This window comes from Ceratotherium simum, chromosome 38 (genome assembly GCF_057802395.1).
Source record: "Ceratotherium simum simum isolate JZ-2026a chromosome 38, ASM5780239v1, whole genome shotgun sequence".
In the NCBI taxonomy this organism is placed as follows: Eukaryota; Metazoa; Chordata; class Mammalia; order Perissodactyla; family Rhinocerotidae; genus Ceratotherium; species Ceratotherium simum.
In genome coordinates this window covers 7,922,008-7,934,970 of record NC_141937.1, presented here as the reverse complement: position 1 = coordinate 7,934,970, position 12,963 = coordinate 7,922,008, and the positions used below count along the sequence as shown (strand labels likewise).

The following is a 12,963-nucleotide window of genomic DNA, read 5'->3' as shown; positions in this document are numbered from 1 at the left end:
ATCTCTAGAAGTTCTACTTGAGTCATTTCTGGTCTGTTTCTTTTGATTTTTCTCCTGGTTTAGGTCATATTTTCCTGTTTCTTTGACAGTTTTTGATAAGATGGCAGACATTGTGAATTTTATTTATTGGGTGCTAGACTTTTCTTTTTTAATTCCTTTAAATAATGTTGGACTTTGTTCTGACATGTAATTAAGTTACTAAGTTATTTGGATGCAGTGTAAACCAAAAACATTTCCAACAAGTGTGAATGCCATCTTGACTGAGTTAAGTAAATCCTAAGAAAGTATTAAATGCCTAGCTTCACCTTTGTGTAATGCCTGTCCTAAAATTTATGTTAATTATGAATTATAAATATAGTGGTTGGCAGCACCACATGGCATTTTTCCTACCTCATTTTCCGTGATGCATAATGAATAAGGGGGAATTAACTGTATTATGTTCTATCTTGTTTTGATATATTGTTTATGACAGTATTCATCTTCCCTTCCATGAGATTCCTTATGTTTGCTGTCAGAATAATTAAAGAGTAAAGACTAAGCTAGATGACTTTCTGTTCTGCAGGAGATACAGGTTTGAAAACACGAGATCTCCGGCTTCTGTAGAATTATTACACGGATTTATTCTTCTACTTTTATTTGGAGAGTGCAGCCAAATGAGTTTTTTCATTTGTAGAGAAATCACTCATCCGCAGTTGGAGGACAGTACAACACAGATATCTTTTTCTCTTTCCCCAAATGAAATTCTTGATAAAAGTTAACATTTTTATTATATGTGCTTTCTTAGCCTCCTTTTATCTGCTAAAGCATAGGACTTGTTTCCTCGTACGTCAGAGAAAGGTGCTTATGTAAAAAGATAAACTCCTATCCTGAGATCATGACTGTCCTCAGGCTAAGGAGCTTGCCATTGGAGACTTGGCTACCTGAAGTTTGGACATTTTCAATCCCTCTTCAAAAAATCCTCTTCCACTTTTACTTTGCATTTCCCTAATTCACTCATCCATACAGCACACTCATCCACACACTACTGCTGGATACTAGTAAAACATACCGTTTTATACGCCTGTGTGGTATTTTAGTATTTTCTGCATAGCCCTTTATTTCCATTATTTTGTTTTGATTTTCTTTTGAATCTTCACAACTGAATTTCCTGAAATATTTTAGAATGTTGACCTTACAAATTCATGATTAGTCTTCTTTCTCATAGTCTTAGAAAGAATAAGTCACGTATGCAGTCACCCATCCAGTAAGGCTGGGACTCGGCTTTAGGTCCTCTGCCGCCAAGTTCACAGTCCTCCTCACTCCAGAGGGCGTGTTCTGAACGAGGTCTTGTTTGCTCTTTTGTATCTGACTCCATTTTTCTGTTTATCCTGGTATTCCCTGCTGTCTGGTCTCAGTGTATTTAACTGACTAAATGTTTGTGCTGTAGTTTTCTGGTGATTACCATTCTAGTATATGAAATATATTATTGTGGAAAAACACTGAGTGGCTCTATTGGAAACTATTGGAGATACAAAAGTAATAAAATACAAAGTCCTTCCTTACCATTTACTTTATCTTAATAAGGAAATTAAAAAAAAAAGAGTTATAATATTGAATTTGAAAGAATTTAGAAGATATTAAAAATTTTAAAATGGTTTCTGATCCTATACCATGCGGAACTCACAGGCATACTTCTCTCGTATTGTTAACAGATGCTCCAGATGTGTAAAGAACTCAGGTTCACTCAGTGGGTGGTGCATGAGTACAGTGACTTCTGAGGCCTATAATATGAGCAGTATCAATCATTTAATGAACCTCACTGTATTATTTCTCGTTTGTTAAGCATGCATTATTGCGTTTAATCCTTATAGGTATGGGGTCTGAGCATTTATTATCCTTATTTTGTAAATGCACTATGGAGATTCTAAATAATTTGGCCAAGGCCCACACAGCTAGTAACCATCAAAGCCAGGATTTGAACCTAAGCTCCTCACACCACAAAGCCTATGCTGTTAATCATTCCAAAGCCGGTGCTAGTAACCACAAAAACATATGGAAATGAGGTTAGCAACCTTGTCATTTATAGCCGTGTCTTTTCATCAGCCAAATCAACTATTTTGCAGTGAGTATAGAAGAAATGGATATAGGGAATTTCAAGCTAATCTATAAGTTATATTATTTGTTGTATGACTTTGTGAGATTTAAATAATAAATGTAGTTTATTTGTTCTATAGTATTTATTCTATAGGGGAATAGGTACATTTAAAACGTTGTTAAATTTGCTCATGGTTTAATTTGTTTTAGTTAACATTTAGGGTATTTCACTTTTGTGTCTTACTGTGTGAGCTCATATGTCTGGGAGCATGTATGCTCACAGTATCTGGAGTGCTTTTGTCTGGTTAAAAAATAGTTTTCGTCCTGTCAAAGGCATTCTTTACAGATTACAGCACTGTAAATTTGTATAGTTCTCCAGCATTTTTATTTTTGAAAGATAATTTATTTTCTGAAGTTTTGTCAGTCCAATTCAATAATATCATTCTTTTTCCCTCATGATTTTGAAGTAGCTTTGATTTTATATCATGATATAAATTGCCAGGAAGGAAACCAGTTGTATCTTGGATATAGTTTGGAGTTATGTTGATAAAATATATTTTATAATATATTTTACCCTATTCAGAATAGAGTAGACTGCGATGGTACATATTTGAAAGGAATGTCATGATTGATTCCTTCTAGTTTACTGTTTTAGAATTGTATTTGTTCTTAGTTTGTATCATTAAATTTTATTTTGTTAGCTTCCGAAAAATAAAACTTTATCACAATAATGATATTATTTGAGAAGTTGGATCGGGATAGAGAATTGGCAGGAGGTCTTTCCAGAGAACAAGTTAATGAGGAACTGCATTTTGAAAGCGAAGAGAAACTAATTCCTTTTTCTTCTTCCACAGCATCCTTCTCCCCCACCCCCCCACCTGAAATCTGCACTGTAGTGTTTATCAGAGAACATAGAAAAATGGACCTACTGTATGTTATCAGTGCTCTCCATTTTGCTGCTCGGGTCATAGTAAAGTGTTCTTCTGTGCTTTCTGTCCTGTGTGTGTGCTTTGAAAAGAGAGGAGCCAGGCTCTGAAGTCGGGACAGGGCTGTATTTGCCCACTCATCAGTTAAGCTGATCGGTGTCTAGCACACAAGTCCATACTTAGTTCTGTCTGGTTTGTATCTAGTCCTTTGCTCTTTTTTCCCTTAATCCGTAAGTTTTTAGTTTTAAACTTCATTTATTTTCGAAATAATTCTATAAACAACAAACTGCACATCAGTTCTACCATGTGGTACTACTCCTTGTTGTTCGTGGGCAGAGGAGTGGCAGGCACAGTCCTCATTCCCTTTAGTGAGAGAGAAGTTCTCCTTGTGAGTTTCCACAAGTGCGAGTAGAGGAGAAAGATCCACAGAAAAGTTTTACAAAGAGTTCTTAACAGAAATTATAAGTAGTTTAATCGTCTTTCACAGGCAAGAGTGCACGTCGGGAGATTCAGCTTGCAAGAATTCTGAATCTGATCCAGAGGACTTTTCAGATGAAACAAGTACAGAGAACCTTTACAGCACCTCTCCCCCCAGCACGCCTCGACAGATGAAACGCATGTCGACCAAACACCAGAGAAATAATGGAGGGAGGCCTGCCAGTCGATCAAATTTGAAAGGTAAGTCTTGTACTTATAAAGAGATACATGAGAGGGCCTGGCGCTTTTGGTTTGTAATCTTTATATAACATGTAACTATTGATTAATCCTTTCCAGGATACTGTCAGTTATTCTTTTTATTTTAAATTTGATTTTAGTGCTGCTTTTTTTGGGGGGGGGGGCGGGAGAAAAATCAGCCCTGAGCTAACATCCATGCCAATCCTCCTCTTTTTTTTTTTGCTGAGGAAGACCGGCCATGAGCTAATATCCGTGCCCTTTCCTCTACTTTATGTGGGACGCCGCCGCAGCGTGGCCTGACAAGCAGTGCGTCAGTGCGCTCCCGGGATCCGAACCCGGGCCATCAGCAGTGGAGCACGCACACTTCCGCCACGCCACGGGGCCGGCCCCGATTTTAATACTGCTTTTAAATTTTATTTTATTGAATTTATTTTTTTGCTGAGGAAGATTCCCCCTGAGCTAACATCTGCTGTCCATCTTCCTCTTTTTGAATGTGAGTTGCTGCCACAGCGTGACCACTGACAGACGAGTGGTGTAGGTCCGTACCCGGGAACCAAACCTGGCCTGCCAAAGTGGAGTATGCTTAACCACTAGGCCATCAGGGCTGGCCCTTAAATTTTATTTTTTGATTTTTGAATTATTACCATTAGCAGTTTTGTTAGTGAAGGAGAAAATAATTCTCCAGAGATAGAAGGGTTTGTCCTGAGTAATTGTTAAAGTCTTGGTGTGAGGCATTCCTTTTAGGATGTGGAAGAAGCCAAATGTGGATGAATCAATGTACTCCTCCAGGATGGCTACTGGTGTATGGGATAGAGGGCTTTCTTTGATTCTTTGCATCTCTTAGGCTGAGGTTTCTAGATTCTGTCTTCCAGACATAAGGTATTGGGCAGTTTGGGAGAGGCAGAGCCAGGCTTTCTTCCCCAGGATTCATGAGGCAGCCTGAGACTTGTGCTCTCTGCCGGTGACTGTGATGCTGCCCTTAGTGTGTAGGGCCCTCTTTCTCGATAAGCACGGTGCCTGCGTGGTGCCCTACACCTTATAACCGTGGGCAGAACCCGTATTCTACTTTTCTCTTTATTTAGAATCCCAAAGCCCGGATTGTGTTCGGTTCCTAGAAGCTGAGAGTGTTCTCTGTTTTCATTTCTTCTTCCTCCTAGCATGTCACGGCTGTTGTTTTCTGAGTTGGATGAATTGAATCGTGCTGACCTGCTACCTCTTTGTACTCCGCTTTCTGTCATGGAAACTCAGGTCACTGAAGCCTTATGGTTTTAGCATTTCCCTGTTAGTTTCAGCAAAGACTTGTCCTGAAACTGATCTCATAGCTTCCTGGAATTCATCTGTCTATTACTGCACAAGATAAGGATTTCATTCTTTATCTCATCTGAGAAATTTCCCGCATTATGTGTTCTCCCTACTGAATTCAAGTTCATTCCTACTTCTCGCTTTCTTTAGCAGTGTTCTTCCTCTCTCTTTGGCCAGGTTCCCCTTCCCACGGATTTCTTCCACACATTGATCTCTGTGTCCCTGTGATCGCCATTCCTTAAGAAAGAGAAAGTGATTTAATTTTGTTTATTTGCTTGAGTGAAATCTTATCCAAGGGGGAATTCCTAAGCAGTAAATAGTCTTTTCCCACAGGGAAGATGTTTTTTACTTTCTTTTAAAACTTTATTTGTAGTAGGATGTTGACCTGTGGCCTGTACTTACCCCCTTTGGAAATTAATAGCTTTCCATTGTAATTTATCATCTTTAAAATCAATCTTTATCCATTTTCCCAAAGAAATTTCTCAAATGCCTACAGAAGTTTTTTTTTAATCTAAAATAATATCAGTGCAGCAGCATCTACTGAATCAATATGGGTTAATACATATTTGCTTTTTGGTGGTAAAGTGAGAAGATGCCAATAGTACGTCTGCTTTTTCTTCACTTGTTGTTCTAGACTATTTTAGAACAGGAGCTGAGAGCACAATTCCCCTGTTTTATAGATAGAGAAACTGAGGCCTGGGTTTTTTTTTTGTGAGGAAGATCGGCCCTGAACTAAGATCTGCCAATCCTCCTCTTTTTTGCTGAGGAAGACTGGCCGTGGGCTAACATCCATCCCCATCTTCCTCCACTTTATATGGGATGCCGCCACTGCATGGCTTGCCAAGCGGTGCGTTGGTGCGCGCCCAGGATCTGAACCCGTGAACCCCGGGCCGCTGCAGCAGAGCGCACGCACTTAACTGCTTGCACCACTGGAAGCCCGGGGTTTTAAAGCAACTTCTTTAAGGCCAGAAGGCTTAAGATAGTGGCAGGGCTGTGTTTAGAACGGGTTCTCCTGGCGCTCCGTTTAGACTTCTTTCTAGTACACGCAGCAGGGTTAAGCTTATCTGGATGCAGTACTTGAGTTGACTGTATTGTCGGTCACTGATCAGTGAGAAAACCAGTCAGTAGATGTTTATTGGGTTCCTGTGTCCTTCTGGGCTGCGTGGGAGATAGAAGGAAGAGGAAAGGTTGTCTCTTTTCCTCAAAAACTTCTTTTAATTGTTTATTTCACAAAATTATAGAATTTTCAATCTGGAAGGGGTCTCGGAGAGCACTTACTTCATTTCCTACCGTTTTTCTGGTGAAGAAGTGAATACTCATAAACCTTTTGCTTGTAGCTATCGAATAGCAGACCTAGGACACCAAAATCCTTAATAACTTACTCTTTTTCTTATTGCAAAAGATTACATGTTTGTTGTAGGAAATTTAGAAAATACAGATAAAAAGAAATAAAAATACTCATAAACCCAATATGCAGAAATAACAACCTTTATTGTTTGTCTCTTGTAATCTGTTTGCTTGCATATATTTATGTTGCCATACTATATTTACTATTTTACAACTGGCCTCTTCTATCATTTAATGTTTTATGAACTTTTTATGTCGTAGAATAACCTGTACTGGTCTTTGAAATGGCTGCTGTGTCATTTGTAGCAGCATTTACCCAGTTATCACTAACAGTTATCCAGTGCTTACTCTGTGCTAAGCACTGTGTTTAGCTCTTCAAAACAGTTCTCTCTTAAATGTCATCATGACCCAGTGAGATGTAGGTCCTATAGAGTATTCAATTCACAGTTGAGGAAATAGCGCAGAAAGTTTCCAGGGTTTTTAGTTTTAAGTGTCCCAGTCATGCATACATTAGAAAGTAGCTTCTTATGTTTACCATCTGGTGGATTGTTCGTTGCCAGCGTTCTTGTTCATGAATACCAAGAAAAGATGGAAGTGAAGCACCCAGGTTGGGCAGCTGGGCCGTTTCCGTGTTTGGTGATCGGGTGTTTGTGCTGTGATGGTGGAACCGTCCCTGAGAACTCACTGCTCTCTGACTGCAGCAGCAGAGCCTGGTGGATAGGAGCACAGACTCAGTCGGCAGACTGCCTGGATTCTAATCCTGGTTCTGCCCCCTTCTATCTGGGCAACCTCTGTGTCTCAGTCTCCATCTGTAAAATCATCTGCCATACAGTGTTGTGAGGATTATATGTTCAGTGAGTATTAGCTGTCATTACTTTTGTAAGCTAAAGATTTCTTTCTCAGTGTTTATTACTTTCTTGCCTTAAGTTTTAAAGTAGAATCAAATAATTATGTCATTGGATATATCCTTATTAATTGCTGTCCCCACTTTCAGGACACTGAGTCTCAAGTCACATAGCTACCAAGTTGTGGAGTTGGGACCCCAACCTGGGTCAGTCTGCCTGGACTCATTGTAGCTTTCCCTAGCCCTTTTTCTGTTTCTCACTATGGGTGTTGCCACCATAGTTACTTTTTCATTATGTCTTTCTTTCCTTCCCTCCTTCCCTTCCTTTTTTTCCTTTACCTCTCTTTCCTTTCTTCTACCCCCTCTTCTCATTCCCTTCTTTCCTTCCTCCCTTCGTTATTCCCCCTTCCTTCTTTGCATTGAGTCAGGCTTTGAGTGACTCCATAGGCACGTACTGTTTTAGATGATGGTGAAGCCCTCGCCCCGTGTCTGGTAGGATCACACAGATAAACAGGCAGTGCAGTCTCCTGTGGGAGAGCTGGGATGGAGGCTGCTGTGGGTGCCCATGGGAGGGGATCGAGAAGACCTGGGGTTGGAAAGACTTCTGGAACAAGTGTCATTTGTACTACGACCTGAAGGCTGAGTCAGGGAGACCAATGTTTCACACTAGTGTGTTTGAAACTAATAATATATTGGTCCCTCAGTATTTTCAAGAGCTTTAGAATTAGTTAGATTCGTCAGATTTATTTTAAAAGCTTTCCAAGGAAATCTGAACTGGTGCATTCTCTCTTTCTCACTGCAACAAGCAGAGGCTCTCTGAATCAGACTATATAGTCGCTGCAGTCAAAACTGCAGTCAAAGTTGTACTCATCTTTTTAATGAATGTCACCAATAATATTTACATTTTTCTGCTTATCTATTGCTCTGTAACAAGCCACCCCAAAACTTAGTGGCATGAAAGAACAGCCATTTTATTGTGCTCATGATTCGGTGGATCAAGCATTCAGGTGGGGCACAGCTCATCTCTGCCCCCTGATGTCTGGAGCTTCAGCTGGAACAGTTCAGTTGGCTGGAGATGTTGTCATAGCTTGACTGGGGCCCTGAGTCTGGGCCCTCAGTTCTTCTCCACATGGTGTCTGCATGTCCCAGATGGCTCCTTCACTCACATGTCTGACACCTGGGCTGAGGGCTCGCTGGCATTGTTTTTTTTACATAGGACTTTCCACGTGGCTAGCGTGGGCTTCTTCACAGCGTACTGGTCCCTGGGTAATTGGGACTCCCTACATGGCAGCTAGCTTCCCTCAGAGCAAGTGTTTTAAGAGATCAAGGTGGAAGTTATCAGGCTTCTTACGACTTAGCCTGGGAAGTTGCACAGCATCACTTCTGCTGCATTCTTTTGGCTACTCAGGGCCAGCCAAAATAAAGTGTGGCAGGGACCACAGAGCATTGACACCAGGAGGTGTGGTTTGTTGGCTGTCTTGAGAGACTGGCTCCTACCTGTGTGTAAAGCTTTGAGGAATTAGTATCTGGTCAGTCATACTGTCTTTGTGCTCTCCAGCCCCTCTGCCTCATAAATGCAAACAACATCAAGAGCATCCCTGAAGGAATATAAGGATACAAAAAGGTATGAGGGCACTATGTGTTGAAAGGAGGCGAGAATAACCATTAACAACTTTTTTTTAGTGGTGGTAGCCATTGTCATGAACTAATTATATGGTATGGATAGGATTCTTTAAATATTTTTATTATCATAGGCTCAGAGTCACTACTAATGTTATAGATTTATTTTTTATAATTGGAGATTTAGTCCCAGGGCACTTTTGACCAACTGACTGTAAATCAAGGGTTCCCATGAGCCCCTCTTCAGGTTCCATAATTTGTTAGAACTACTCACAGCACTCAGGAGCACACTTTACTTATGTTTATTGCTTTGTTATAGAGGGCTCAGGAATAGCCAAATGGAAGAGATGCATAGGACAAGGTATGGGGAGGTGACATGGAGCTTCCATGCCCTCTTCAGAGTGCCATCCTGATACTGAACCTCTTAATCTCAAGTTCGTGTGCCAGATGTGCAGTAAGCCAATCACTGAAATGGAGAAAGGTTTATTTGAATTGGCAAAAACGAGAAGGCAAGAGGATAGGTTTTCTCAAATCTGCCTCAACAAGAGAAGAGAGCAGGGGGTTTTATAGAGCTAAGGGGCTTGGCAGAGGAGTTTCAGAGAAACAAAGGGGTAATCCATGTTTCTTTCACTCCTGATGAGCCCCTGGGCAGTCTGACTTCTGGGGACTGGTTATCTGGTGATCCTTGAAGGCGTACTCTTTATTCTGTGAAACAAGCTCATAAATCCTTGTGACCCTTGAGTTACTCCTCAGGTTAACCAAGAAAACAGCTAATTGACAAGATTAACTTCTTTTCCTAATAAAGTTGCAAGGTAATCTTATTGAATATTTACAGTAACCCTCAGGTATCTGGCTTTACTCCCAGCACCTTAATATGTTCACCAACCTGGAAGCTCATCAAATCTCCTTGTTCAAGAGTTTTTATAGAGCTTAATCTCCAGACCTTCCCCCACCCCCACCCTTTTCTGGGAAGTCAGGTTGGTGGCTGGGACTGAAGGTTCCAACCCTCTCAACACTTGTTCCTTCTGTGACCAGCCCTATCCTGAGGCAATCTAGGAACCCCACCCTAAGTTGCCATATTGTCATAAATTTAGATGTGATTGAAAGGGGCTCTTTATAATAACAAAAGACACTCTTATCATTTAGGAAATTCCAAGGGTTTTAGGAGCTCTGTGCCAAGAACCTGGACAAAAAGCAAATATATTTCTTATTACACCCCAGTGAGCAATATCAAATACTAGCAAAGATATGAGGAGATGGCAGCTTTCGTACAAGGCTGGTGGGAGTGGAAATTGTCTCAATCCCTGAGGAAAGTAATTTGTTAATAATACAGTCAAATTGAGGTTGGTTATATCCTTGACACAGCAAATCCGCTTTTGGGAGTAGACTTTACAGAAGTTCTTGCACATGGACAACAAGAAGTCCTGCAAGAAGATTCATTGTGTCTTTCATTATTTGTGATTTCCATCTGTAACATGCAAGTGTGTAACCACCAGACAGGAAAGTTCAAAACAGTCTCTGTCATGGTGGTTGTCTGAGATAGGAGAGGGCTGAGAGGGGAAAGAGGTGAGGCCACCAGTGCCTGCAACCTTTTATTTCTTTGTGTTGATTGACTTTAAAATGATTGCCAGTTAGATGTGTGCAAAACTGTATTTTACCCAATTTTTACATTTTCCTGATTTTGTTGCCTTGGGAATATTAGAGACATTTTTTTGTTTTCAAAATATTAACTTCTGCTTTTAGAAGCTGTGATAAAAATATAGCAATGTTATGATATCTAGGTAAGGACAGTTAGCTCTTATAAAGTTTTTTTTTTAATAACTTTATTTATTTTTCCCCCAAAGCCCCAGTGGATAGTTGTATGTCATAGCTACACATCCTTCTAGTTGCTGTACGTGGGATGCGGCCCCAGCATGGCCGGAGAAGCGGTGCATCGGTGCGCGCCCGGGATCCGAACCCGGGCCGCCAGTAGCGGAGCGCGCGCACTTAACCGCTAAGCCACGAGGCCCGCCCCAGTTAGCTCTTTATTACCTAAAAAAATATCAGTTATGTGACATCCTGACTGATGTAATCTACCAGTTGAGCTCTTGAGTTAGCTCACTGACCAGGACTGATTTCATTCTTTGATGAGCAGCAGAATGTAGCTGTGGTATCATTAGAGATTATACTTCTGGATAATCGTAAATAACTACCAAATAACAGCAATTAAGATTTTGGTAAGTTTTGGACAATAAGTAGCCATATGTAGCTGTTTGTTTTTAAGATTATTTTAAGAGGAAGACAAGCAAACTGTCTCATCCTTAAATTTTTGTTCTTTCTATTACAGCAGAAGGAGGTAAATCCAGTTATCTCATAGTTCAAGTAGGTTAAATTTAAGACACCCAAGCCAAAGCCCTTTTCAGAGTGAATCTGCCTTGTAATCATTATCAGCTAGCTCCATTTTGCAGCAGTATTATAACACTGCAATAGCCAGATTACAGAGCTAGAACAAATATCTCAAGATAGCTATATCAGAATTTGTACATATATATACACACATCTGTGCATATACATACACGTTCATTAATCTCCCTATTGTTAGCAAATATCTCAAGGTGTGTGTGTACGTAAATGTGTGTGGTTTTTTGCTAATAGTAGTGAGATTAGCAACTTTTTTTTTTTTTGAAAAAATATAGTACTCCTGTAAAATTGAGCTGGTAAAATGGTTACAAGTCAGATTCAGTCTGTATGGTTAGAGAAATGTTCATTGTTAACGAGAGTGGACTTAAGTTGGTATTTCAGGTCTTTAGTCCAAACTCGGCCTATCAAGGTTCTAATTTGTATTTCCAGGCTGCCTGTATACAGACTCACTGTTCCAGAACAAACTCTTTTCTTTTCTGCCCTTGTATCTTTTCATGCTCTCCTTCTCTGGTTTAAAATATCCTCTTGTCTTACTTGCTACCCTTACTTAAGCTGAAGCTGTTCTTCAAGGCCCCCAGTCAAGTACTGGGTTTTACTTAAAGCCTTCAAAGAAGAGTTAGTCTGCCGTAATCTGTCTTTTATGGCACTCAGTATCTTAACCTTTCCTTGGTCAGTTGGAACTGCCCTGTGAACAACTTTGACAGGCATAAAGGTGTGATGGCACCAACATGAGTTAGGATCCCTGTGTTCCGTGGTAATCTTCGTCACGTTGTAGTTGTGAAGATTATGCCAATCTCTGTAAAGCCCCTACCTCGAAACTGAGGGGATTGAATAAAGCAGTGTTTCCCAAAATGTGTCATTCTAGCCAGGATGAATCAGAAATACTGGGAGTGGGCCCAGGAATCTGCATTTAGCAAGAACCAAGTGATTATTAATATTTACTGAAGTTTGAGAGCCTTGTATTAGAAGATCTCTAGGCCCCTTCCAATTGCTAACATTGATAGTCTAGGACATCCTTGCTCTGATGATCATCTCACAGTTAAAGGAAAAGAGCAAGTGTCTGCTCATGCTTTCTCATTTGAGAGCTTGAGGAAGGCCATTGTTTTTAATTTGACAGTACATGTATGGGAGAACATAAGAATTTCAAGGACTTAATAAAAAATACATTTTATACGTATTCTAAAAAGCCATTTCTAGTTGTGGATGGTGGGGAATTTAGTTGATTGTCTGATATCTGTTTGAACAAATGAACCATATTGCTTGTCGTTTGATTGCTTTTGGCTTCGTTATAAAATTTTTTTTCTTTTCCTTTCACGTTCTTCTGATTTGACAGGAATTATTGGTGATTGACCAAAGGAAAAAGTAACTACTCTGGATGTTTCTTTAACTGTACTACAGAATCTCACCATTTAATTTATAGCCACTCTGGAGATCAGATGTTCCATTAGTCTTACTCAAGTTATTATGAACTAGTTTTTTAGTACTGTAATTAGAACTTGTTGTGTAATGCATTCTGTATACTTTTGATCCATCTCCTTTTCAGAAGCTCTGTTTGTATTTGACTTTTGTTTTTTTTTTTGGTGAGGAGATCAGCCCTGTGCTAACATCTGCCAATCCTCCTCTTTTTGCTGAGGAAGACTCGCCCTGAGCTAACATCCGTGCCCATCTTCCTCCACTTTATATGGAATGCCGCCACAGCATAGCTTGCCACCAGTGCGTCGGTGCACACCCGGGATCCGAACCGGTGAACCCCGGGCCGCCGCAGCGGAGTGCGCG

General features: G+C 40.3%; 1 protein-coding gene across 11 annotated transcripts in view; it reads left to right on the top strand.

The window, feature by feature from the left end:
- Nucleotides 1-12,963, top strand: part of MAP3K4 (mitogen-activated protein kinase kinase kinase 4) — a 108,629-nt gene that overhangs the window by 28,955 nt on the left and 66,711 nt on the right. For all 11 annotated transcript variants that reach the window (XM_087425052.1, XM_087425051.1, XM_087425055.1 and 8 more), the window contains exon 2: nt 3,487-3,677. In XM_087425052.1, coding sequence (XP_087281178.1) covers nt 3,487-3,677 — 191 coding nt within the window. The remainder of the gene's footprint in view (nt 1-3,486; nt 3,678-12,963) is intronic.